The sequence below is a fragment of the Berghia stephanieae genome, chromosome 15 (genome assembly GCF_034508935.2).
Source record: "Berghia stephanieae isolate SIO BIC M18660-M18661 chromosome 15, UCSD_Bste_1.3, whole genome shotgun sequence".
NCBI classification, from domain to species: Eukaryota; Metazoa; Mollusca; class Gastropoda; order Nudibranchia; family Aeolidiidae; genus Berghia; species Berghia stephanieae.
Genome location: NC_088374.1, coordinates 6,676,820 through 6,704,319, shown reverse-complemented (window position 1 = coordinate 6,704,319; position 27,500 = coordinate 6,676,820). Strand labels below are relative to the sequence as shown.

The following is a 27,500-nucleotide window of genomic DNA, read 5'->3' as shown; positions in this document are numbered from 1 at the left end:
TTTTTCGTTTTCACGATCGCAGGCTTCAGGCAGCCCCCGCCGTTTTCTAATAAAATAGCATTTTACACAACTTATGCCTGAGGGGGGGACGAAGTGGCCAATGGTTAAGTAAAAGCACTGTGACCCGGAAGGTCCCGTGTCCGACGAGCATAAAAGTGTATCCAGAGGAGAAAAACATTATAAATCTGAGCATGTTTTGACTTTTATACATTCTGATCACATGACATGTGAAAAAGTTCTAGCCAGCGTGAAGAATTAAAAAGTATCAATTTTCTTTGTTTAGAACCAAACTGCTGGTTGCTGGGCGGACGTGACATCAGACTATTGAATCCTATTGTCCCAAGTCTCAAATACACTCAATATATCATTATTTTAAACTCTGCATTCAAAACGGTAGACTATACAATGTATAAACACTATTTTATATTCTCCATTCAAACCCTATCACAAAGTATAAAACACTAATTTCCCCGAGTCTCAACCCACTAACATAACAATTATTATAATCTCACTTAAACTTATCTTCCAACGTATATACCAAAGCCCACTACACAACATAACATTATTTTATACTCTCCTTCAAAACTTTACTCATTACAAAGTATATACACAAAATGCCTCAACTACACTCAACATAACATTATTTTATACTCTCCTTAAAACTTTACTCATTACAAAGTATATACACAAAATGCCTCAACTACACTCAACATAACATTATTTTATACTCTCCGTTCAAAACTTTACTCATTACAAAGTATATACACAAAATGCCTCAACTACACTCAACATAACATTATTTTATACTCTCCGTTCAAAACTTTACTCATTACAAAGTATATACACAAAATGCCTCAACTACACTCAACATAACATTATTTTATACTCTCCGTTCAAAACTTTACTCATTACAAAGTATATACACAAAATGCCTCAACTACACTCAACATAACATTATTTTATACTCTCCGTTCAAAACTTTACTCATTACAAAGTATATACACAAAATGCCTCAACTACACTCAACATAACATTATTTTATACTCTCCGTTCAAAACTTTACTCATTACAAAGTATATACACAAAATGCCTCAACTACACTCAACATAACATTATTTTATACTCTCCGTTCAAAACTTCTATACATATTACAAAGTATATACACAATATTCCCTTCAACTACACTCAACATAACATTATTTTATACTCTCCGTTCAAAACTTTACTCATTACAAAGTATATACACAAAATGCCTCAACTACACTCAACATAACATTATTTTATACTCTCCGTTCAAAACTTTACTCATTACAAAGTATATACACAAATGCCTCAACTACACTCAACAAACATTATTTATACTCTCCTTCAAAACTTTACTCATTACAAAGTATAACACAAATTGCCCCACCTCAACAACCCTTACACTCATTACAATATAAACATTTAATAACTAACTTATTTATACTCTCCTTAAACTTTATTTACAAAGTATAAACACAATTGCCCAACTACAACCCATAAACTTATACTTATTAGTTTTTGTTTTTTTTAAAGATAAAGAAATTAATAAATAAACAAACAATAATCACATCCATATTCAACTTATAATTTTAAAAGGCATCACAAATTTAACACCAACATCCAAATTCACACCAAAATTTTTCTTTTTTTTTTTTTTTAGCTCGCCAGGCATGGTTTAAATTTCAACCAAGGGGGGCAGCGTGGCTCAGCGGTACGGTCTTTGCTTCGTACCCAAATGGTTCAGAGTTCAACTACACGCCTTGTTGGTTGTGTGGCCTTGAGCAAGTCATCTTCTCGCCCTAGCTCACTTTGCGGCGCTGCACCGCGGCTGACGCCTGGGTTATTCCAGTCTTCCCTTGGAATAGACCCTAAAGGCAAATTTCCCCTTGGGGATGAATAAAGGGAATTTTATTTATTTATTTTATTAAGGTTTTACTTAATAAAGGTTGGAAAAAAAAAGACACAGGGGGATAGAAGACACAGTATGTACCTCCCTGCCCACTATGAGAGGTCAGGAACCCCACCCAGTAACTGAAAGTTGCTTTAAAAGTTTGGCTGGAAGCAAATTTATGGCAAAATTTGAATATCAATACAAGAATCACATGACTGTAAACACGATTATCACTGACGATAATAATAATTACAATAATAATAATAATAATAATAATAATAACAATAATAATAATAATAATAATAATAATAATAATAATAATAATAATATAATAATAATAATAATAATAATAATAATAATAACAATAATAAAAATAATAACAACAATAATAATAATAATAATAATATAAATAACATACAAAATCATAAATAGGAAAATAATCAGTTTTGTGAAGGGCTGATCTATTTAATTTTTAAAGCTAAAAATGACTGAATAGTGAGTGAGTAGTGAGCAAGTAATCAGGCTGTGTTATGTCAATAAACTAATTAATTAATTAATAATGAACGAATGGTTGTCAACTCGCAGACTTGTTTCTTTGTGTTTTTATGTTTTTACCTCCCTCGAGTTCCCCCTATCAGTTAATAAGATTGAAGTAATGTCATTATACAATGTCTGGAAGCTACGTAGATAGAATCGGCTTATATTCAATAGGTCAGGCAATTTTATATACCTAATTGAAAATCGAAAAAATTTGTTCAATTTTCCATGCATATGAACTTGAGAGTTGATGATTTTACTACTGCGCTTGCAACACATTAAGTAGGATAAATTTTAACCAAACATTCTCTCACCTTATTCAGGTGTAAAAAATGAGTACCTGGCCGTTAAAAGTATAGTCTATGTCCGAAAAAAGAATTTGTAATATCGCCTCAGGCGTCATCTCTCCTACTACACGTTAAGTGTCGCTGATGGCTAGGAACCCATTGTAAGTGCTTTGAGCACGTTTAGTGGATATTGTGCTATATAAAAACTTAAGTCGTTTTTTGGGGGTTTTTTGTGGCGTCATAATTGTATATTAAAGGAAGCCTTTATTTTTAGATTTTGTTATTACCTTAATTCCTGTTTAGTATAATATTTCATTATTTTTAGATTTTGTTATTACCTTAATTCCTGTTTAGTATAATATTTCATTATTTTTAGATTTTGTTATTACCTTAATTCCTGTTTAGTATAATATTTCATTATTTTTAGATTTTGTCATTACCTTAATTCCTGTTTAGTATAATATTTCATTATTTTTAGATTTGTTATTACCTTAATTCCTGTTTAGTATAATATTTCATTATTTTTAGATTTTGTTATTACCTTAATTCCTGTTTAGTATAATATTTCATTATTTTTAGATTTTGTTATTACCTTAATTCCTGTTTAGTATATATTTCATTATTTTTAGATTTTGTTATTACCTTAATTCCTGTTTAGTATAATATTTCATTATTTTTAGATTTTGTTATTACCTTAATTCCTGTTTAGTATAATATTTCATTATTTTTAGATTTTGTTATTACCTTAATTCCTGTTTAGTATAATATTTCATTATTTTTAGATTTTGTCATTACCTTAATTCCTGTTTAGTATAATATTTCATTATTTTTAGATTTTGTTATTACCTTAATTCCTGTTTAGTATAATATTTCATTATTTTTAGATTTTGTTATTACCTTAATTCCTGTTTAGTATAATATTTCATTATTTTTAGATTTTGTTATTACCTTAATTCCTGTTTAGTATAATATTTCATTATTTTTAGATTTTGTTATTACCTTAATTCCTGTTTAGTATAATATTTCATTATTTTTAGATTTTGTTATTACCTTAATTCCTGTTTAGTATAATATTTCATTATTTTTAGATTTTGTTATTACCTTAATTCCTGTTTAGTATAATATTTCATTATTTTTAGATTTTGTTATTACCTTAATTCCTGTTAGTATAATATTTCATTATTTTTAGATTTTGTTATTACCTTAATTCCTGTTTAGTATAATATTTCATTATTTTTAGATTTTGTTATTACCTTAATTCCTGTTTAGTATAATATTTCATTATTTTTAGATTTTGTTATTACCTTAATTCTGTTTAGTATAATATTTCATTATTTTAGATTTTGTTATTACCTTAATTCCTGTTTAGTATAATATTTCATTATTTTCAGATTTTGTTATTACCTTAATTCCTGTTTTGTATAATATTTCATTATTTTTAGATTTTGTTATTACCTTAATTCCTGTTTAGATAGTATAATATTTCATAATTAAATCTCCAAAGACACAAATAACAAGAAACACGGACAACAAAGTGCTTAGAAGCTCGTACAAAAAAAAAAAAAATAATGAATGAATCAACCAAAAATTAGTTTGCTGAGACAATATAATGGATTTCCAAAAGGGAATTATATATTACATTCAATGATTATCATTTGTTTGTTTGGTTTGATTTTTTTAAAATTATTACTATTGTTACTTGTTTTAATTTTCAATACACCTGTACAAGAATTTCCGATATAAAAATTAAAGACCTTATTCTTAATAGCATAGATCATTTTGACACAACTGAATCAAAATATTAAAATTTTCAACAGAAATGATAAAAAAAATGAAAACTTTTTTGAAGTGCCACAGAAAAAGCCTGTCAAAATCACGCAGGAAACAAAAGAGAAACCGAAAGGCAAAAGAAATTTGGAATAACATTTAAAAAATGATATTCGACAACCTAGATCTTGGATAAAACACACTTAATGTATTTTTAAGATTTCTTTGAAAAAAAAAACCGCCAAGTTTTGAATCCTAAAGTTTTCCTGTGCCATCTCAAATAATATAGATAGAATGAAGTTGACATCACTCAGGTCTTTGTTATTTTTTCTATTTGCCATCCGCATTTAGGAGTAATTCTCACTAAACTGCATTATCCAACTGGGTTTATGAGTAATTCTCACTAAACTGCATTAACCAGACTTTTAACGTTCAAGGTTACCCATCGTTTTGTGTGTTGTTCCGTTATACTTCTGGATGGCAATGTTGTGAACTTCTTAGCCAAGCGCATACTATCTATATAACAAGTTTTACAACCATATAAAAATCTGAATTCAAATACAAAAATTATGAACAACAAATGCACTTCCTATATATTCTCCTCCTTTTGGCTGGCGCGTTGCCATTTTGTTTTATTCTTCATCACATGACTTTAAAAAAGAGTCCAGTGTTACTATATTTAGACCATACTTCTAACCATGTAATGCAGGATTCCCCCATGCTGAAAGTAGGTCAGTTCGACCTCTGTGTCGAATCGAAGCTTGGCTTGGAATGATCGGCCATCGTTGAGCTGTGAAAAACAAGAAATAAAAAACATCTTCAGAAAAAGTCAGGAGCGGGCACTTGTATCAATTGAGCTTTAAAAAAAAAATTTGAGCTTTATATAGTGCAATATCCACTAACTGTGCTCAAAGCGCTTTACAAGGGGTCCCTGATCAACAGCAACATTAAACATGTAAGACGGGACATGACAGGACGCCTGTTAGGCGATATTACAATTTTTCTGACAAAGACAACGCTGTAGGGCAGTACTCATTTACCTGAGTAAGGTGAGAGAATGTAAGTAAAGAGCCTTTTCCAAGGACTCAACTATGCGCAGAGCACGAGGCTCGAATCCAGGACCTTCCGATCCGAAAGCGAGTGTCATACCACAAGACCACATAGCCGCATCAATGATGATGAGAGAAATTGAGTATGGAGAAATGCCAGATGAAAACAGAGAATAAAAAGGTCACGAGGTCAGTCAGTGCCAGACTTGTTGAAAGGGAAAATTTAGTTCCTTAGATCCTCTATTCAGGACTTTGGTGCATTCGTGGATCGTTGTAACGGCAAAGTATTGATTTGTAAACTTATTTATAGTGACTTTTTAAATTTTTTTCCCTTGGAAACGATGAATTCTAAAAATTTCAACTGGTTGGGGTCCCTGACCTCCCATAGTGGGCAGGGGGTTACTTACTGTGTCTTCTATCCCTCTATATATATGACCTTAATGTGTTCAAGCGCCGTAAAACCCTTTAAAACATAAAAACAAACAAAAATTTCAAGTAGGGTGCTCTGCTCATGGTTCAATGAGGATTACCCAAAGTAAGTAAATTGGGATCTAATTCTATAAAATACTAACGAAAGAGTGAAAATGGAGAGGCTTCGTATGGGAACAATACAGACAATGGACGTTTCGGGTACAAACCCTTTGTCAGCACAATAATACACAAATTAACGTGGAAAACAAATAAAATAAAATGCAAAAGAACTTGTATCGTCTGTACTCAATGGTGGTCGGTGCCTGAATTCATACTCCAATCATACACAAACCACTATTGAGTACAGACGATACAAATTATTTTGCATTTTATTTTATTTGTTTTCCACGTTAATTTGTTCATTGTTGTGCTGACTAGGGTCTGTACCCAAAACGTCCATTGTCTGTTTTGTTCCCATACGAAGCCTCTCCATTTTCAATCTTTTATTAGGTACTTTCACGACCTCAGGCTTCATTCAGGCAGCCCGCCCTACCGTGATCTAATTCTATACAAAGTCTTAATCTACAAAAGTGTGACCTACCTCCACGGAGACGTTCTGCCCTGGCTTGAGATCTTCCGATAGACAGATGGTAAACGTCTCCTTCCCAGTCAGCCCCAAGGATTCAGCATCCTGTCCATCCAAGTACTGGAGCGGGATGAGTCCCATTCCGACAAGATTGCTGCGATGAATTCTCTCATAGCTCTCGGCCAGAACTGCTTTTACTCCCTGACAATGGTAAAACAGACAGAAGAGGTGAAAAATTATTGTTTTGTTTGTTTTTAAGGGTTTTACGGTGCTTGCAAACACATTTTTAGGTTATATCAGCGCCAGTAAAAAGGAAGAAAATGGGATAGTAAAAAGTTCTAGAATTACAGATAAAGCACCCAAGAAAAAGTAAGACATAGGGGAACTGGGAACTCAAATAGGGATCAGATGTAGATTCCAAGTGCATACCACCAATGATCAAAGTACTTAGTTTGAGATCACCTATAAGTCTCATCAGGACACAAGCACAAAATCCAACAAAGAGGAATACACTCAAATGCTTACACTATACATTCAAAATAACAAATATAGTAATACATAACAGAGAGATGATTTACAAGGAATAAAATATCATTTCCCAAAACAATAACTATGCATTTGACTGTTTCCCTCCCAGCCAGGACTCAGCTGACCATGCAGGACAAAACCAAGTAATCTCATGCCAAGACAAAGACAGAAAGCATGTTGGAAAACAGATATAAGGGGATAGAAGACACAGTATGTACCCCCCTGCCCACTATGGGAGGTCAGGAACCCCACCCAGTAAAAAATGATTCTTGGCTATACTTTACAATGATTTGTAAGATAAGGATCTGAACAAGTGTGTATGAAAGGTGCCAGAGAAAGCAAGAAAGAAAAATACAAGAAAAAAACAACAGTTCAGCAATTTGAGCTAGGGCGAGGTGACTTGCTCAAGGCCACGCAACGAGGCGAGTAGTCGAACTTGGTACCTTTTGGGTACGAAGCAAGACCATACCGCTGAGCCACGCCGTCCCGTAATAAAATCAAATATTTATCATCAGAAAATACATAATTTAAATCTTGTTTATAACTGAAGAAACACAGATAGCAACAAAGGCATCGTCATCATCCATATCGTTGTGATCATCTACTGAAACATCATCATCATCAATATTATCATCATCATCATCACCACCACCATCGTCATCATCATCATCATCATCATCATCATCATCATCATCATCATCATCATCATCATCACTATCACCATCATCATCATCACCATCACCACCACCACCATCAAAATTTATCATCACCACCACCATCATCATCCTCATCATCATCACCACCAACCACCACCATAAGCACCACTAAAAGCACTACCCACCACCACCACAATAATCGCCACTCACCAACATCCAGGGTCCTTTAGCGGCCCAATCTCTAGAAGAGCCAGACCCGTATTCTTTTCCTGCCAGGATGATCTGAGGCAGTCCTTCCGTCTGATAACGGGTGGCTGCATCAAAAATGTCCATCTGATTGAAAAGGAGACAATATTGTTACAGTGAATGACATGATCAATTGGATGGTGAAAAGGTTTGAACTGAATTATTGTCAAAACGTGACCTGTTGTCTCAAAACGGTATTATGTCGGAACGAACCACATGCTGAAAAGCCTAATTTAATGTTAAAACTGGTCAAAAATATAAATTGTCGGCATTAGCACCCTAAAATATGGTTGTCATTCTCCTCAATAAAATATACAAACTCAACACAAGTCTGATATTTCTGGCTATAAATTCAATTTTCAACATCTTAACCATCCCGACTTAATACTGTTTTGAGGCGAAGGGTCACAAATTAGTTAGAATGTCAATCTTTTACAAAAATGAGTTCTTGTCATAAATGATTAAATCAACCCTTTTTGTTTATCTTTGGGAAATATCAAAACTTAATTTCAATTCTAAATATTTTTTTCAGATAGTCAGGTTGAAAAATTATGAAATTTGAGAAAAGTTGCTGGATACCTTTCCCATACATCTGACCATAACTTCATGAAAAATCACCTCATTTAGGCCTACTTCAAATAAAGATTTAAATACTCTGGGGAGCACATTTTTTCAGAAAATGCACAAAAAAAATGCAAATCTAAATTTTCACCTTCTGACTGATCATGTCAAGCACTGACACATATATGTGATGAGTTATAACTCATTATGATATATTTTGTAGCACTGCCAACTAATACAGAAAGTAAATCGTGATTAGACTGTTAAAAAATAAACTATTGTTATAACACACCATTTGTATTCTCTAATAGGAAAAAAACAGTCACACTAAAGATGCATTAACTCACTCAATCCTAGAGATTTTTTTCTACTTATCAAAATTGTAAGAAATGTATCAAACATGAGCATGTACATATATAGTTTTATTCAACTACCATTAACATGCAAAAACTAAAAACATTAGGTTTGATACTACGCCTATAATTTGTCTCATAAAAATGTAATAATAAATAGGCATGGGGTAGAAGTAACCCGGGTAAACTACGGATATAGTCGATGTTAGGGTTGAGTGAGTTAATGACCGCTTGAGACGTAATCTGTGTTATTGGCTTAAACAATTCCCAATATAATTCCCAACGTCGGACTGATCCTCTGTCCGAAAATCCAGTAAAGGTTATCATCATCATCATCATCATCATCATCATCATCATCATCATCATCATCATTATCATCATCATCATCATCATCATCTTCATCATTATCATCTTCATCATATCATCATCATCATCATCATCACATTTCATCATCATCTCATCATCATTACATCATTATCATCATCATTATTATCATCATCATCATTATCATCATCATCATCATTATCATCATCATCATCATCATCATCATCATCATCATCATCATCATTACCTCTTCCCCAGTTGGATGGTAGACGGTTCGAGGACCAGGCTTGGCCACAAACTTGTTGACCAATCGGATGTTGGCAAATGTGCCACGAGCCATCAGGGCGTCATGACCTCGACGGGAGCCGTAAGAGTTGAACTCTCTTGGAACAAGTCTGGAGGAGGAATCAGACGACGGGGAAGACAGAATGAAAATATTGAGGAGTTGACATTGACAACAAAGATTTGTATAAAGCTTTCTGTAGAAGGAACGACATTGACGTCACTCATCTCTTTGTTATTTCTTTTTTTAAACATCCGTTTTGACGATTAATTCTCACTAAATTATATCAATCAGACTATAAAAGTTCACGGTTACACAAAGTTTTGTTTTGTGTGTTGGTACATTACATCTGACTGGTAGATGTTGTGAGTATTTCAACTAAATATATAGCATCATTTTAGAAGTTATTTCCAGGCACCTTAAATTTACAGAATACACATATGTATTAGTTTAGCAATATACAGTCAACAACAGATTATTAAAATGGTTTAATTTCGCAGAGCATTAAAAAACAACTAGGAAGTAGGTACATGGAGTCAATCATGCGGCTATGTGGTATGACACTTGCTTTCAGATCGGAAGATCCAGAGTTCGAGCCTCGTTCTGCGCACAGTTGAGTCCTTGGAAAAGACTCTTTACTCTCATTCTCTCACTGTACTCAGGTGTGAAATGAATACTTGACCATTAACAGCGTTGTCTCTGTCGGAAATAAAATTGTTCAGACAAATGACAATACCACATTATCCCATTTGTCTGTTGTGTTTCATTCATCCTGTTTTTTTTTATAAAGGGGAAACCCGAAACGTCCATTTTAACTTGTTTCCGTATATTAAAACACACAACGACCTACCCTCTGGCTGCCAGATACTTTGCAGCAGGACTGTTCCTGGCAATGCTGCCAGCTGGGGAAATGTGATCCGTTGTGACAGAGTCGCCAAAGTTGAGTAGCACGGCTGATTTCTCAATACCCTGGAAGGCCTTCAACTCTTTCTCCTGGACAAATAAATATTATAGAATTAACATTGTTATAAGGAGGACAGAGAAGAAAACTAATGAAGAAGTAATAGAGCAAGCTGAAACTAAAAGGTTATTAATTCGTACAATAAGAAAAAGACAAATGCAATTTTTAGGGCACCTAAATCGACATAAATGTATTGAACATCTTGCTGTCACAGGAAAGATAGAAGGTAAAAAGAGTAAAGGTAAACCAAGAAAAACATATTTGAATACTTTGAACAGCTGGGTGACAAAGAAAGAGAAGGGTAATATGAGTTTTCTGAGGTTATCTGATCAGAGAGATGAATGGCGTACCATGATCACCAATGTCTGGCACAGACTTGGTACTTGAAGAAGAAGAATAAGGAGGGAAAGACGAGAAAGGGGGATGCCCAAAAACAACACGGCACAGAATGGTGGAGTGGGGAAAAAAAGTAACCCGGGTAAACTACGGATATAGTCGGTGTTCGGGTTGAGTGAGTTTAGCCATGTAAGCCATATGGGTGCTGACTGCAAGCTATATGGTCTAGTTGTTTGACACCCGCTTTCGGATCCCGAAGTGCCTGTGTTTCGAGCCTCGCTCAGTTGAGTCCTTGGAAAAGGCTCTTTACTCGCATTCTCTCACCGTACTCGTGGTGTAAAGTGAGTACCTGGCCGTTGTCTCTGTCAAAAAAATGTGTAATTTCATTGCCTAGCAGCCGTCATGTAATGTCCTACATGTCATGTATTGCTGTTGACCAGGGACCGCTTGTAAAGCACTTTGAGCACGTTTAGTGGATATTGCTTATAATATTATAAAAATAGCTCGTTATATTACTCAGAGAAAGGGGAGACCACTCACCATAGTCTGAAAGAATGGAGGAGACTTGATTTAAGTAGAATTTTCATCCCAGGGGTAGAGCTGGGATTCGGGGGCGTCCTTGGAGACGACTCTTTACTCACATTCTCTAACCGTACTCAAGTGTAAAATGAGTACCTGGCCATTAACAGCATTGCCTCTGTCCAAAAAAATTGTAATATCACCGTCTAACAGGCGTCATGAAACATCCTACGTGTTGCAAGCACTTTGAGGATGTTTAGTGGATATTGCGCTTTATAAAAATAGCTCAAGTTCTATTACTGAGAGAAAGGGGAGACCACTCACCATAGTCTGAAAGAATGGAGGAGACTTGATGTAAGTCGACTTTTCATCCCAGGGGTAGAGCTGGGATTCGGGGGCGTCCAGCTTGTTCCATCTGGCATTGCCTTGCTGTTATGGATAGATAATGATGATGGTGATGGTGGTGGTGATGGTGGTGGTGATGATGTTGGTGATGATGTTGGTGATGATGGTGGTGATGATGGTGGTGATGAATTTGATGATGATGATGATGATGATGATGATGATGATGATGATGATGATGATGATGATGACGATGATGATGGTGGTGATGATGATTACGATGAAGCCGACAAACACAATGATGACAACAATGATGATGATGATGATGAATTTGATGACGGTGAAGACGACGATGACGATGAGAATGATGACGATGATTAATGACGATGATGATGATGATGATGATGATGATGATGATGATGATTAATGACAATGATGATGATGACGGTGATTAATGACGATGATGATGATGATGACAAAGGCAATAAAAACGATAAAATATATATCTATTATTAAAAATAACTAACAAGTAGAATCATAACAAACAAGGACCATCACCAACGAGACTATAAAAAATATGAAAAAGAATAACTACAGCAGTTACCTCGATCTTAGAATAGACGTCTTGGAACATGCCAGGGACAACATATTGCTTCTCTACAACCTGAGAAACGAAATTGGAAAAAAATATTATGATTATTATTATTATTATTATTTTTATTATTACTGTTATTATTATTTTATTATTATTATTATTTATTATTATTATTTATTTATTATTATTATTATTATTATTTATTATTATTATTATTATTATTAATTATTAATATTATTTATTATTATTATTATTATTATTATTATTATTATTATTATTATTATTATTATATTATATTATTATTATTATTATTATTATTATTATTATTATTATTATTATGATTATGATTATTATTATTATTATTATCAGAAAGAGGAAAAACATAAGACAAGTTATGGTTAAACCTGGAGGCCCTGGTGAAAATGTGATTATCAAAATATGAAATCCATTAATCTTTTTACTGGTGTGGCAGGAAAAATGATTAAACCAGACAGTAGGTATTAAACAAGATTGTATATAACGTGAAAAGTAAACAAGGAAAAGCTCAAGAGAGAATAATATGAAAAGTAATAAACAAAAATTTTAAACAACAAGAACGAAATACCAAACACGGAGCGTTTTGGGCTCAAAACCACTCTTCAGGTCAGTTGGTAAAGCATTCGCTTCACACGCAACGGGGACCAATATCAACCCCGGATGCAGTCGAAAATTTTATGGGTCTGTCGGATCTGACGGAAAGAACTTTGCAATCGACTAGCGTCCTATCCAAAGGGTAGCAAGCAATTGCAATTGTCCATTTCACGCAATGGAAACCTGGTGAAAACGTCGGTTCCATGGCTCCAAAGGAGACTTTTTTTCACTCACCTGTACTTCATCTCTGGTAGGCCAGATGTCCTTCAGGAAGACGGGTTTCCCTTCGTCGTTTGTTCCTGCAAGGTGGAGAACGTTGAAAAGTAAAACTGATAAAGGCTGACAATGATAGAAATGTCCACAACAAATTTAACCAACCTTTCAGAATGGACCAACACGTATATAAAAAAAAAGTCGTTTTTATTGGGTTTTTTGTTTGTTTGTTTGTTGCTTTAGGTCTCTTCCAACACAATTGAGGTTATATGAGAGACCGCTGAAACAAAAAAAAAACAAGCAATCTAACAAAAATAGTACAAATGTAAATCAACATCATAACCTAAAGATATCATAAGCTAAATTATAAATAACCAAGAACAAACAGGCAGAAGATTTACAGAAAAAAAAATATCCCCTGTCAAAAACACAATCACAAACCAAAGAAACAGGATAGGCTAGTAAAGAGAAGAAGAAACGACATCACTATCGGATCGTACACCCATCGAACATCATAGGTATATGATTCAAGGGTGATGCTCCCATCCAACCACCCGCTTATTGTTTTTAAAATGAAAAGTAATAAACAAAAATGAATATGACAGCTTTTAAAAAATAACAAAATACCAGACATGGAATGTTTCAGGCTCAAAACCCTTCTTCAGCCAACAACAACAAAAAAACAATAAAAACATAAATACATTACTAAAAAAAAAACCAAGATTGACGACAGACTCACCAAGGGGCTGGGTTTCAAAGTCGATATCAACCGTTCCTGCCAGTGCGTAGGCGATGACCAATGGGGGTGAGGCGAGGTAGTTAGCCCTTGTCAATGGGTGGATACGACCTTCAAAGTTACGATTTCCTGACAACACGCCGCAGGCAACAAGGTCACCCTGAAATTATTTTTATTTTAAATAGAGAGAATGAAACATTTCCTTTTCAAAGAGAAAATAATTAGAGAGAACGAAACATTTTCTTTTCAAATAGAAAAAAGTAGAGAATGAAACATTTCCTTTTCAAGCAGAAAAAAATAAAGAATGAAACATTTTCTTTTCAAACAGAAAAAAATAGAGAATGAAACATTTTCTTTTCAAATAGAAAAAAAGTAGAGAATGAAACATTTCCTTTTCAAGCAGAAAAAATAAAGAATGAAACATTTTCTTTTCAAACAGAAAAAAATAGAGAATGAAACATTTCCTTTTCAAGCAGAAAAAATAGAGAATGAAACATTTCCTTTTCAAGCAGAAAAAATAGAGAATGAAACATTTCCCTTTCAAGCAGAAAAAATAGAGAATGAAACATTTCCCTTTCAAGCAGAAAAAATAGAGAATGAAACATTTTCTTTTCAAACAAAACAGAATAAAGAGTATGGAATATTTTCTTTTCAAACAGAAAAATAGAGAAAATGAAACTTCTGATTTTTTTTTATATCTTATTAAAGACTGAATAATATATTTATATATATATATATATATATATATATATATATATATATATATATATATATATATATATATATATATATATCCTTTAAATGCCTGATACAATAGTTTCTCATTACAAATCTCTGATAGCTTGCATTGCATCATTCACAGACAGTTTTACACAGACAAAGCAAGAAAAAGATCCAATGGTATGTAAAATGTAATGATAAATTTTCCACTTAAGTTCTAGTACAAAGAAAAAACAAAATTTGGACAGAGGGAAATTTTTTAAAATCATAATTCGGCTATAATTGGATGAAAGGACATTTTGATTTTATCTTTATAATCAGAAAAGAGCCTTTTCCAAGGACTCAACTATGCGCTAAACTCGGGACTCGAACAAGGGCCTTTTGATCCACAGGCGAGCGTCATGCCACTAGACCACACAGCCTCGACACACCTGTTATGCCCAATAACACATAAACCCAAGATTAATTCTGGATCCTTTGGTCTCAGATGGTTCTCTGATGTTTTTGTTTTTAAGGGTTTTAAGGCGCTTGCAACACATTAAGGTCATATCAATGCCATTAAAAAGGAAGAAAATGGGATAGTAAAAAGTTCTAGAATTGCAATTAAAGCACCCAAGAAAAAGTAAGACAAAGGAAAATTGGTTCAAATAGAAAACAGATGTAGATTCCAAGTGCACAATATCAAAGCACTTAGTTTGAGATTTCATCATCCAGACACAAGCACAGGTCCCCATTAAGAGAAATACACTCAAATGTTAACAAATCATATGTTAAAAATTTTAAAAAATAACAACACATAACAGAGATGATATACAAGGAAAAAAATATCATCTTCCAAAACTAACTATACATTCGAGTGTTCCCCCCCCCCCCCAAGACAAAGACATAAAGCAATTTGGAAAAAAAGATATAGAGGGATAGAAGACACAGTAAGTCGCCTCCCTGCCCACTAAGGGAGGTCAGGAACCCCACCCAGTGGTTCTCTGAAACTTATAATTACCAATTTACTCAACGAACCTTCTCAATGGCTTCTGCCACTTCCTCAGGCAGAGGTCCACTGTTTCCAATACAGGTCATGCATCCATAGCCCACAATGTTGAATCTGGAGACGAGGAGACGAGGTAGGTATGGATGTCTGTTTTTGTTGTTTTTAAGGGTTTTACGGCGCTTGCAACACATTAAGGTCATATCAGCGTCAGTAAAAAGGAAGAAAATGGGATAGTCGAAAGTTCTAGAATGACAATTAAAGCACCCAAGAGAAAGTAAGACAAAGGGGAACTGGGAACAAATAGGGATCAGATGTAGATTCCAAGAGCATACCACCAATGTACTTAGTTTGAGATCACCTATAAGTCTCATCCGGACACAAGCACAAAATCCAACAAAGAGGGATACACTCAAATGCTTACATTATACATTCAATACAACAAATATAATAATACATAACAGAGAGATGATTTACAAGGAAAAAAAATATCATCTCCCAAAACAATAACTATGCATTCGACTGTTTCCCTCCCAGCCAAGGACTCCGGTCAGGGCCAGGACAAAACCAAGTAATCTCATTCGAAGACAAAGACAGAAAGCATATTATTGGAAAACAGATATAGGGGGATAGAAGACATGGATTGGCACCTGAATATTTAACTAATTTAATTAACTCTTTCAGTGCTGAGGCTATAACACATGTCTGTCACAAAATGGCTGACACCTGGTTCAGGCAGCATGAAAATGACAAGCTAAGACAAACCAACATTCGAATTTGGCGCAAAATCTCAATTAAAATACCCCTCTAGGGCGAATTGAATGGTCTGATGAAAGAAATGATACCATTGGTTCAATTGATAGTACTTTTGTAGAAAGTAGGATTGGATTACATTATTGTTTATGCCTTTCAAGACTGGCCACACTGTGCGGCCAATGGCCAGTAGAACAGATTCTGCTCTGGCCGCACATTGAAATTTAAGATCATCTCAGCTTCTAAAGGTTACCACCTCAAAATTCACTTTTGGTAAAAAAAAAAAAAAAAAAAAAAGCCTTTTCATCCATTGCTCCACGCCTATGGAACGCACTCAGTCCTCGGACAATTGCTCCACGACTATGGAACGCACTCAGTCCTCGGACAATTGCTCCACGCCTATGGAACGCACTCAGTCCTCGGACAATTGCTCCACGCCTATGGAACGCACTCAGTCCTCGGACAATTGCTCCACGCCTATGGAACGCACTCAGTCCTCGGACAATTGCTCCACGCCTATGGAACGCACTCAGTCCTCGGACAATTGCTCCACGCCTATGGAACGCACTCAGTCCTCGGACAATTGCTCCACGCCTATGGAACGCACTCAGTCCTCGGACAATTGCTCCACGCCTATGGAACGCACTCAGTCCTCGGACAATTGCTCCACGCCTATGGAACGCACTCAGTCCTCGGACAATTGCTCCACGCCTATGGAACGCACTCAGTCCTCGGACAATTGCTCCACGCCTATGGAACGCACTCAGTCCTCGGACAATTGCTCCACGCCTATGGAACGCACTCAGTCCTCGGACAATTGCTCCACGCCTATGGAACGCACTCAGTCCTCGGACAATTGCTCCACGCCTATGGAACGCACTCAGTCCTCGGACAATTGCTCCACGCCTATGGAACGCAAAGAGTCCTCGGACAATTGCTCCACGCCTATGGAACGCACTCAGTCCTCGGACAATTGCTCCACGCCTATGGAATGCACTCAGTCCTCGGACAATTGCTCCATGCCTATGGAACGCACTCAGTCCTCGGACAATTGCTCCACGCCTATGGAACGCACTCAGTCCTCGGACAATTGCTCCACGCCTATGGAATGCACTCAGTCCTCGGACAATTGCTCCACGCCTATGGAACGCACTCAGTCGACAATTGCTCCACGCCTATGGAACGCACTCAGTCCTCGGACAATTGCTCCACGCCTATGGAACGCACTCAGTCCTCGGACAATTGCTCCACGCCTATGGAACGCACTCAGTCCTCGGACAATTGCTCCACGCCTATGGAACGCACTCAGTCCTCGGACAATTGCTCCACGCCTATGGAACGCACTCAGTCCTCGGACAATTGCTCCACGCCTATGGAACGCACTCAGTCCTCGGACAATTGCTCCACGCCTATGGAACGCACTCAGTCCTCGGACAATTGCTCCACGCCTATGGAACGCACTCAGTCCTCGGACAATTGCTCCACGCCTATGGAACGCACTCAGTCCTGGGACAATTGCTCCACGCCTATGGAACGCACTCAGTCCTCGGACAATTGCTCCACGCCTATGGAACGCACTCAGTCCTCGGACAATTGCTCCACGCCTATGGAACGCAATCAGTCCTCGGACAATTGCTCCACGCCTATGGAACGCAAAGAGTCCTCGGACAATTGCTCCACGCCTATGGAACGCACTCAGTCCTCGGACAATTGCTCCACGCCTATGGAACGCACTCAGTCCTCGGACAATTGCTCCACGCCTATGGAACGCACTCAGTCCTCGGACAATTGCTCCACGCCTATGGAACGCACTCAGTCCTCGGACAATTTCTCCACGCCTATGGAACGCACTCAGTCCTCGGACAATTGCTCCACGCCTATGGAACGCACTCAGTCCTCGGACAATTGCTCCACGCCTATGGAACGCACTCAGTCCTCGGACAATTGCTCCACGCCTATGGAACGCACTCAGTCCTCGGACAATTGCTCCACGCCTATGGAACGCACTCAGTCCTCGGACAATTGCTCCACGCCTATGGAACGCACTCAGTCCTCGGACAATTGCTCCACGCCTATGGAACGCACTCAGTCCTCGGACAAATGCTCCACGCCTATGGAACGCACTCAGTCCTCGGACAATTGCTCCATGCCTATGGAACGCACTCAGTCCTCGGACAATTGCTCCACGCCTATGGAACGCACTCAGTCCTCGGACAATTGCTCCACGCCTATGGAACGCACTCAGTCCTCGGACAATTGCTCCACGCCTATGGAACGCACTCAGTCCTCGGACAATTGCTCCACGCATATGGAACGCACTCAGTCCGAGGACAATTGCTCCACGCCTATGGAACGCACTCAGTCCTCGGACAATTGCTCCACGCCTATGGAATGCACTCAGTCCTCGGACAATTGCTCCACGCCTATGGAACGCACTTAGTCCTCGGACAATTGCTCCACGCCTATGGAATGCACTCAGTCCTCGGACAATTGCTCCACGCCTATGGAATGCACTCAGTCCTCGGACAATTGCTCCACGCCTATGGAATGCACTCAGTCCTCGACAATTGCTCCACGCCTATGGAATGCACTCAGTCCTCGGACAATTGCTCCACGCCTATGGAATGCACTCAGTCCTCGGACAATTGCTCCACGCCTATGGAATGCACTCAGTCCTCGGACAATTGCTCCACGCCTATGGAATGCACTCAGTCCTCGGACAATTGCTCCACGCCTATGGAACGCACTCAGTCCTCGGACAAAGTCCTGTGAGAATATTTCATCTTTCAGGAAATGTCTGAAGACTGAATTGTTCCGTATGGCTTAAAAAAAAAAATGAAATCGATGTTGCTTAGATTTTGTTTCTGTATTCATCAGTGATGATACTCACAAAAAGTCAAAAAGGAGGAAAAGTCTTTAAAAAACGGAAAACTCACCTAGAACATTCTTGCACCACATAAAGTAGGCAGGATGACTTCTTTTGAGTACTTGAAGAGTACTAGTGTGTTTTGGGCCTTTTTTTTTAACAAAAAGGAGGTATTTTTTACAGATTTATTATATTTTTAAAAAAGTAAAAGGAGGAAATGAAGGAAATATCCGCAGATCGAGGATCTGAGGAGGAAAACCGAGGAAAGGAAAGAAAACCGCGGATCCGCGGAAAAGTATCATCACTGATTCATGCTTATTATGTAGTGTCTTGATTTTTTTCTATTATGTAAAGCGCCGCAGAGCACGATTAACGTGGATGTTAAGGTGTTATATAAATTCATTATTTATTATTATTTATTCATTTAAGTAAAAAATTCTTTGTTTCGATTCATCCACAATATCCCTAAAGTAGTCCTTCAGAGCCAATAAGCCAATGGAGTTTATCTCGGTTTATATAGCGAGAAATGGAAAAAAGCAATTGCTTGCTGTCCTTTGGATAGGACGTTAGTCTATCGCAAAGTACTTTCATTAACTGCTGAGTGGACAGGGGGATCAGAAAAAAAACAAACTAATCTCGACTGCACCCGGGATCGATCTCAGTCCATTTACGTGTGAAGCGAGTGCTCTATCAACTGAGCTACCGGGACCCCCCCCCCCCCCCCCCATATTATTTCTAGCATAAACTATAAAGATCTAAACTTAAATGTGAAAACCTGTTACAAGAAATGAACACCGAAAATTTGCATTTTCATTTATAAAATAATTTTCTAAATAAAATTAAATTTCAATCAAACTCTGAAGCAATTTCAGGTGGATGCTTTTGAAAATAGAAATATTATATAACAATATACTGAAATTTGCTATGACCAAAACAATACCAAATGGATTCAATAGTCTGATGTCACGTCGCCCAGCAACGGCGGCCATCGTGGTTCTAAACAAAGAAAATCGGTACTTTTTATTCTTCATGCTGGCTAGAACTTATCTTATGTCTTGTGATCAGAATGTGTGAAAGTCAAAACATGATCAGATTTATAATATTTTTTTTTCCCTCTGAATACTCTTTTAAACTCGTCGGAGAAATATTTCATAAGGGTGTCCGCCATTGTTCTGATAGTTTAGAGCCAGTTACTAAGTTACCATGCGTCTTTACGAGGGAAGTGACTTTATGACTGTTGAAGTGTATTGACATTAAGGGGTGGTTTGGGTGTAATTATTATGAAAGTCCTTCAAAAAAGTGATTTTGAGATTTTGGTGAAAAACGATATTTTATTTTCCTAGAGATTATATTATTGAAGTCCAAGTTCATAAAGTAGACTATAAAGGCACGAAAAACGCAGTCGAAAAGTTTACATGTAGTAATAAAAGTGTGAAAAATAATGTGTATATTTTTCACTAAAAATGCTGTTTTTTTTAACATATAATGACGATACAGAATTATTAAAACCGCAGAATATAGGTTATAACATTTTTTTAGAAAAGACCAAAACCGCCCCTTAAATCACTCAATCCTAGATATTTTTGCTACTTTTAAAAATATGAAAAATTGTATTAAAATGAGTATGTACAAAGATAGTTCTATTCAACTATCATTAACATGCAAAAACTAAAAACATTAGCTTTGATACTACGCCTATAATTTGTCTCAGAAGAAAAATGTAATAAATAGGCATAAGTAACCCCGTGTAAACTACGGATATAGTCGACGTTAGGGTTGAGTGAGTTAAAATAAGAAAGGAGAAAGAAAAAAAAACATGGCCAGGACATACCCTAGTTTCTCTAAGTACGGGGTGACCCCACTTTCTCGTAGGTAATAGGTTACCACCCCTGACCCAGGTGACAATGAGGTTTTGATATAAGGTGCGATGCTCAGGCCAGCTTCTACAGCCTTCTTGGCCAATAGACCTGTGGAAGGATAAAACACAATAATTATAATTATAAAAGCGCATCATATTTTGATGACCAATCATCAGGGACACCTGTGCTCAGAACGGGTTTGCATTTCGTATGCCTCAGAAAAAAATTAATAAATAAAATAAGCTGCATCATGTTCTGATAAATAATAATATTAATAATAACAATAATATAATAATAATAATAATAATAATAAAATAATAATAATAATAATAATAATAATAATAATAATAATAATAATAATAATAATATAATAATATAATAATAATAATAATAATAATAATAATAATAATAATAATAATAATAATAATAATAATAATAATAATAATAATAATAATAATAATAATAATAATAATAATAATAAAATAATAATAATAATAATAATAATAATAAAAATAATAATAAATAATAATAATAATAATAATAATAATAATAATAATAATAATAATAATATAATAATAATAATATAATAATAATAATAATAATAAATAATAATAAATAATAAATAATAATAATAATAATAATAAATAATAATAATAATAATAATAATAATAATAATAATGATAATATAATAATAATAATAATAATAATAATAATAATAATAATAATAATAATAATAATAATAATAATAATAATTAATAATAATAATAATAATAATAATAATAATAATAATAATAATAATAATAATAAATAATAACAATAATAATAATAGTAATAATAATAATAATAATAATAATAATAATAATAATAAATAATAATAATAATAATAATAATAAATAATAATAATAATAAATAGTAATAATAATTTCAAAAAAATTTTACCCACTCCCATTGTATGAGATTTTTTTTTTTTTTTTAAATTGACCTTTTATATAGCGCAACATCCACTTAACATGCTCAAAGCGCTTTACAAGGGGTCCATGGCCAACAGCAACATTTAACATAAAGGAAAGGACATGACATGACGCCTGTTAGGAGATATTAAAATATTTTTTATGACAGAGACAACGCTGTTAACGGTCAGGTACTCATTTTACACCTGTGTACGGTGAGAAAATGTGCGTAAAGAGCCTTCTCCAAGGACTCGAACCCAGGACCTTCCGATCCGAAAGCGAGTGTGACACCACAGGACTGCATAACCGCACTAGAACCACGACTAGAACTTACCGGCAGCCAACATGACGGAAGGATTGCTGGTGTTGGTACAGCTGGTGATGGCAGCAATCACCACAGACCCGTGACGAATGACGTACTCCTGGTTGTCCATCACAAACGGTACGGCTGTCGTCTGCTTCTCTGGCGGAATGGCATAGCCCTGACATGAGGGAACGCAAACATCAATAATGTATGTGTACAATGTGGCAACATCATCAAGTTTTGTTTTTTGTTGTTTTTTTTTAATAAAATGACATTAAGAGATGGCATAGCCCTGACATGAGGGAACGCAAAAATCAATAATGTTACAATGTGGCAACATCATCAAATTTTATTTTTTTGTTTTGTTTTTTAAATAAAATGGCATTGAAGAGATTTTCTGTTCCAAGTAAAAGAATTAAAAGTGAAATGAACGGCAGGGCCATAAAAAAAAAAAGAAGTAAATAAAAAAATTTTCTCCAAAAAAAAAAAAAATACTGAAAGAAAAAACATAAAAAAACAAGCCCAATTTATAAGAAGGTCCAATTTCTGAACACAATTATGGGCTTGATTTAATATCAGAAATTTTTGGAATCACCTATTCATTAGTATTTTTACTTACTTACTTATCCAAACCGGCGACCACCTGAGCTCTAGCCCTTCGGTCTTGTGCCATGACGTAGAAGTTAGACGTCTTTTGTAGTTGTTCTAGGTGACTATAAGGTGTGTTACTGATGCTTCAATTTAGAGGGAGGAATGTGCATCTCAGATCTTCCAGAGGTTGAAATCCAAGCAAGTGGTGTGTTACTGTTTCATTGGGGTGTTGACATAAGGGGCAGGAAGGGGATGTGTCTTTTGTAATTTTGCTTAAATGGCTGTTGAGCGGTATTTGTTGTGCTCTAAGTATTTTTACAATACCAGTAGGCTCTTTCACTAACTGTTACATACCTTAAACCCAATCTTGCTGTTGAGGCAACTGTTGAAGTCGGCTTTCATCTCCGACACGGGGACTTTGTCGTGGGGGCGTTTTGGACCAGAGCAACAGGGGACCACTGTGGACAGGTCTAGTTCTACCACCTGTGTGCAGAGAGGAGGAAAAAAAAGGAAAAGGAAATTCAGTGTCCAGTACATATCATTATTGCATTGTATCTCACTGACTGAGCCAAGCCGCCAACGACAACCCCCCCCCCCCCCCTCCATTGTCTCACTGACTGAGCCACGCCGCCAACGACACCCCCCCCCCCCCCCCCCCCCCCCCCCCGGTATTCACATAAAATAACATATACAAGAATTATTACCATTTCAATAGTTTTTCTTTTGGCTGAAGAAGGGTTCAAAGTCCAAAACTTCTGTGCTAAGAATTTTATTACCATTTCAATAGTTATTGTTTTGGCTGAAGAAGGGTTCAAAGTCCGAAATGTCTGTGCTAAGAATTTTATTCCATTTTTTGCAGCTGTTATATTTGTTCAATCCATATTTACAGTCAACATCTTACGAGTAGCTTTAGTACCTACTTTGAAAAGAAAAAAACAAACCTCTGAGAAAGCTGGATCCTGGTCTGCTCTGCTGAAGTCTCGGAACAAATGGTTGGCTTTGAGGTAAGCCTCAATCACTGCCACCTTGGCAGGGTCACGACCTGGGAAGGGAAAAAAAAAAAGAGGGCAATTGAAAGGATATTGGATATTAATTGGAACTGGGACCTCCATGAATCGGCATTCAAAGCACAGCGGCTATGTGGTCTAGTGGTATGATACTCGCTTTCGGATTGGAAGGTCCTAGGGTTCGAGCCTTGCTCGTGCATAGTTGAGTCCTTGGAAAAGGCTCTTTATTCACATTCTCTCACCGTACTCAATGTGTAAAATGAGTACCTGGTCGTTAACAGCGTTGTCTCTGTCCGAAAAAAATGTAATAATGTTTTACAGGTTAAGTGTTGCTGTTAGCCCAGGGACCCCTTGTAAAGCGCTTTGAGCATGTTTAGTGGATATTACACCATATAAAATCTCAAGTATAAAGCTCAAGAAAATGAAACTGCTAAAAAAAACAATGATCATTCTTCTCTTTTGCAGCCCACACCATCAACTTGATAAGCCAAGCTTTTTGTTGAATGCTCTTTACAGGGATCGGGGCCAACCAAGTTTTAAAAAACAGCAAAAGTGTGCACCATCCGTTCATTGTTCCCAAAAAATACCATGTCACGATTAACTTAAGAATAATGCAATAGTGATTATTGCTAAGGACACACTGCCAGAAAATTAAATGACGAATGAGATGGGAAAATATAAATTAATAAAACAAAAATCTGAATTACAACTCCTCTCGCACCAAAAAAAAAAATAATAAATAAAAAAAAATTTTTTTTTTAAATATATATAAATTTTCACAAAAATCCTACAAATTTCACATCCTGTCTTTTAACTGTTTTAAACCATTCTACTGTTGGAGAATTTCTTCTTTTATTTGGCAAAACATTCCAGTACTTTGTAGATTTTGGAGAACAATTATTTTTTATCAATCTGTTGTGTTGTAATGATTGGTGTTGTTAATATTATTTCATTATACTATGATGAGCTTTGTACATTTGTGAATTATTCAATCATGAATAATTTTCAATATGTTCAGTAGTCCATAACAATTATTTTCAACTTTACATTGCCATATTGATATATTTTTCCTTACATTCAAAGGTGTGTAAAAACTGTCTTAAAGGATACAAAACAAACTACTTGAGATTTTGTCAATATAAGCTATTGTATAAGGCATTTAAAGGATAATTCCTATGTTTGTTTTTCTTAAGGGTTTTACGGCGCTTGCAACACATTACGGTCATAACAGCGCCAGTAAAAAGGAAGAAGATGAAATAGTAAAAAGTTCTAGAATTACAGTTAAAGTACACAAGAAAAAGTAAGACAAAGGGGAATTGGTTCAAATAGGAAACAGATGTAGATTCCAAGAGCACATTTTCAAAGTACTCAGTTTGAGATCACCTAAAAGTCTCATCCAAACACAAGCACAGGTCCCTACAAGGACTAAATGGAATACACTCAAATGTTTACAAATCCTTTATATAACATGTAAACAAAACAATACAGTGCATAATTAACAGAGAGATGATTTACAAGGAAAAAAATATCATCTCCCAAAACTAACTATAACATTTGACTGTTTCCCTCTCAGCGAGGGGGTATCCGGCCAGGGCCAGGACAAAACCAAGTAATCTCATTCCAAGACAAAGACAGAAAGCATGTTGGAATTCAGATATAGGGGGAGAGAAGACACAGCAAGTACCTCCCTGCCAACTATGGGAGGTTAAGAACGCCACCCAATAGGGATAATTCTTAAATTCAGCCTAAAATCGGATAAGATATGATAATTCTGATTACTCCCAGATGACACGTGTACTCACCAGTCTGTCGTAGGTATTCCAGGGACATCTCATCCACGGCAAAAAACCCAGTGGTGGCCCCGTACTCCACTGTATACCGACCAAGAAAATAATTCTGATTACTCCCAGATGACACGTGTACTCACCAGTCTGTTGTAGGTATTCCAGGGACATCTCATCCACGGCAAAAAACCAAGTGGTGGCCCCGTACTCCACTGTATACCCAACCAAGAAAATAATTCTGATTACTCCCAGATGACACGTGTACTCACCAGTCTGCCGTAGGTATTCCAGGGACATCTCATCCACGGCAAAAAACCCAGTGGTGGCCCCGTACTCAGGACACATGTTGGAGATGGTGGCTCTGTCAGCAATGGACAAGCTGGAGACACCAGGACCGAAGAACTCCACAAATTTTCCAACGACACCAATTTGTCTGAGATGCTGTATAGATAGAACGTAGATGACGTCATTCAGGCCTTTGTTATTGTTTTTTGCCAGCCGCGTTTATGAGTAATGCTCACTGAACTGTATTAACCTGACTATAAACGTTTATGGATACACACAGTTTTGTGTGTTGGTCCGTTATACTTCTGGATGGCAATGTTATGAGCTTCTTAGCCAAGCGCATACTGTCTATATATATAGAGGAGGATAAGACGGTTATAACATCAAAACCCTCTTATTTTTCAATCATAAATCCACCAATTGTTTACAGTTGTTATGCCCTAGCAACTCGGTTGTTAGGATCACCCGAACGAGTCTAGTTTATAAATAAATGGCAACCTTGAAATGAATTTCTATTCTCCGATAGCTCGATTTATTTATTTTTTTGGTCCAAACTGTCATTAAAAAAAAATTTTTAAATAAAAATAATAATAATAATAATAATAATAATAATAATAATAATAATAATAATAATAATAATAATAATAATAATAATAATAATAATAAAATAATAATAATAATAATAACAGTAATAATAATAATAATAATAATAATAATAATAATAATAATAATAATAATAATAATAATAATAATAAAAAATAATAATAATAATAATAATAATAATAAATAATAATAATAATAGTAACAGTAATAATATAATAATAATAATAATAATATAATAATAATAATAATAATAATAATAATAATAATAATAATAATAATAATAATAATAATAATAATAATAATAATAATAATAATAATGATGATGACGATAATACCTTGGTGATGGTGAGGACCACATCGGTAGAAGTGACCAGCGGATCCAGAGAGCCCACCAACTTGTAACCTACGACCTCTGGTAAAACCATGGAGATGGCCTGACCCAACATGACAGCCTCTGCCTCGATGCCTCCCACCCCTGACGGAAGAAGGTAGAATAAAATAAAACAGGATATAGTATACAAAAGACGTCCTACAATGACAATAGCAGTAACAGTAATAGTGGGAATAATCATATCATTATTATTAACAACAAATAACAATAATAACAACAACAATAAAGACAACAATAATAATAATAATAATAATAATAATAATAAAAAATAATAATAATAATAATAATAATAATAATAATAATAATAATAATAATAATAATAATAATAATAATAAAAATCTTTTTTATTCCTGAAAACTTCTCAAGTTTTCAAATTAAAATAAACACACACAAAAAACTAGTCCTTAAGAGTCTTTATGCTGTTGGAGCCAGAGTTCATCCCATTTTCGGACAATAGCAAATTGCTTGTTACCCTTTGGATAGAATGATAGTCTATCGCAAAGTAAAGTACATGTCCACCAATCTAAAAGACCCACTCTAATTTTTTAAGGGGGGGGGGGGGGGGGG

The 27,500-nt window shown here is 35.5% G+C and overlaps 1 protein-coding gene across 1 annotated transcript in view; it reads right to left on the bottom strand.

Moving 5' to 3' along the window:
• The window catches only part of LOC144960867 (cytoplasmic aconitate hydratase-like), a gene marked incomplete in the record, with an annotated part of 57,432 nt that overhangs the window by 9,968 nt on the left and 19,964 nt on the right, over positions 1–27,500 (bottom strand). Inside the window, 16 exon segments of the mRNA XM_078894264.1 lie at positions 5,204–5,296; positions 6,568–6,753; positions 7,947–8,069; positions 9,468–9,615; positions 10,354–10,496; positions 11,644–11,748; positions 12,266–12,325; positions 13,121–13,185; positions 13,839–13,995; positions 15,573–15,657; positions 20,991–21,126; positions 22,303–22,450; positions 23,218–23,346; positions 23,805–23,905; positions 25,924–26,095; positions 26,878–27,017. Of these exon segments, the coding sequence (XP_078750390.1) occupies positions 5,204–5,296; positions 6,568–6,753; positions 7,947–8,069; positions 9,468–9,615; positions 10,354–10,496; positions 11,644–11,748; positions 12,266–12,325; positions 13,121–13,185; positions 13,839–13,995; positions 15,573–15,657; positions 20,991–21,126; positions 22,303–22,450; positions 23,218–23,346; positions 23,805–23,905; positions 25,924–26,095; positions 26,878–27,017 (1,991 nt within the window).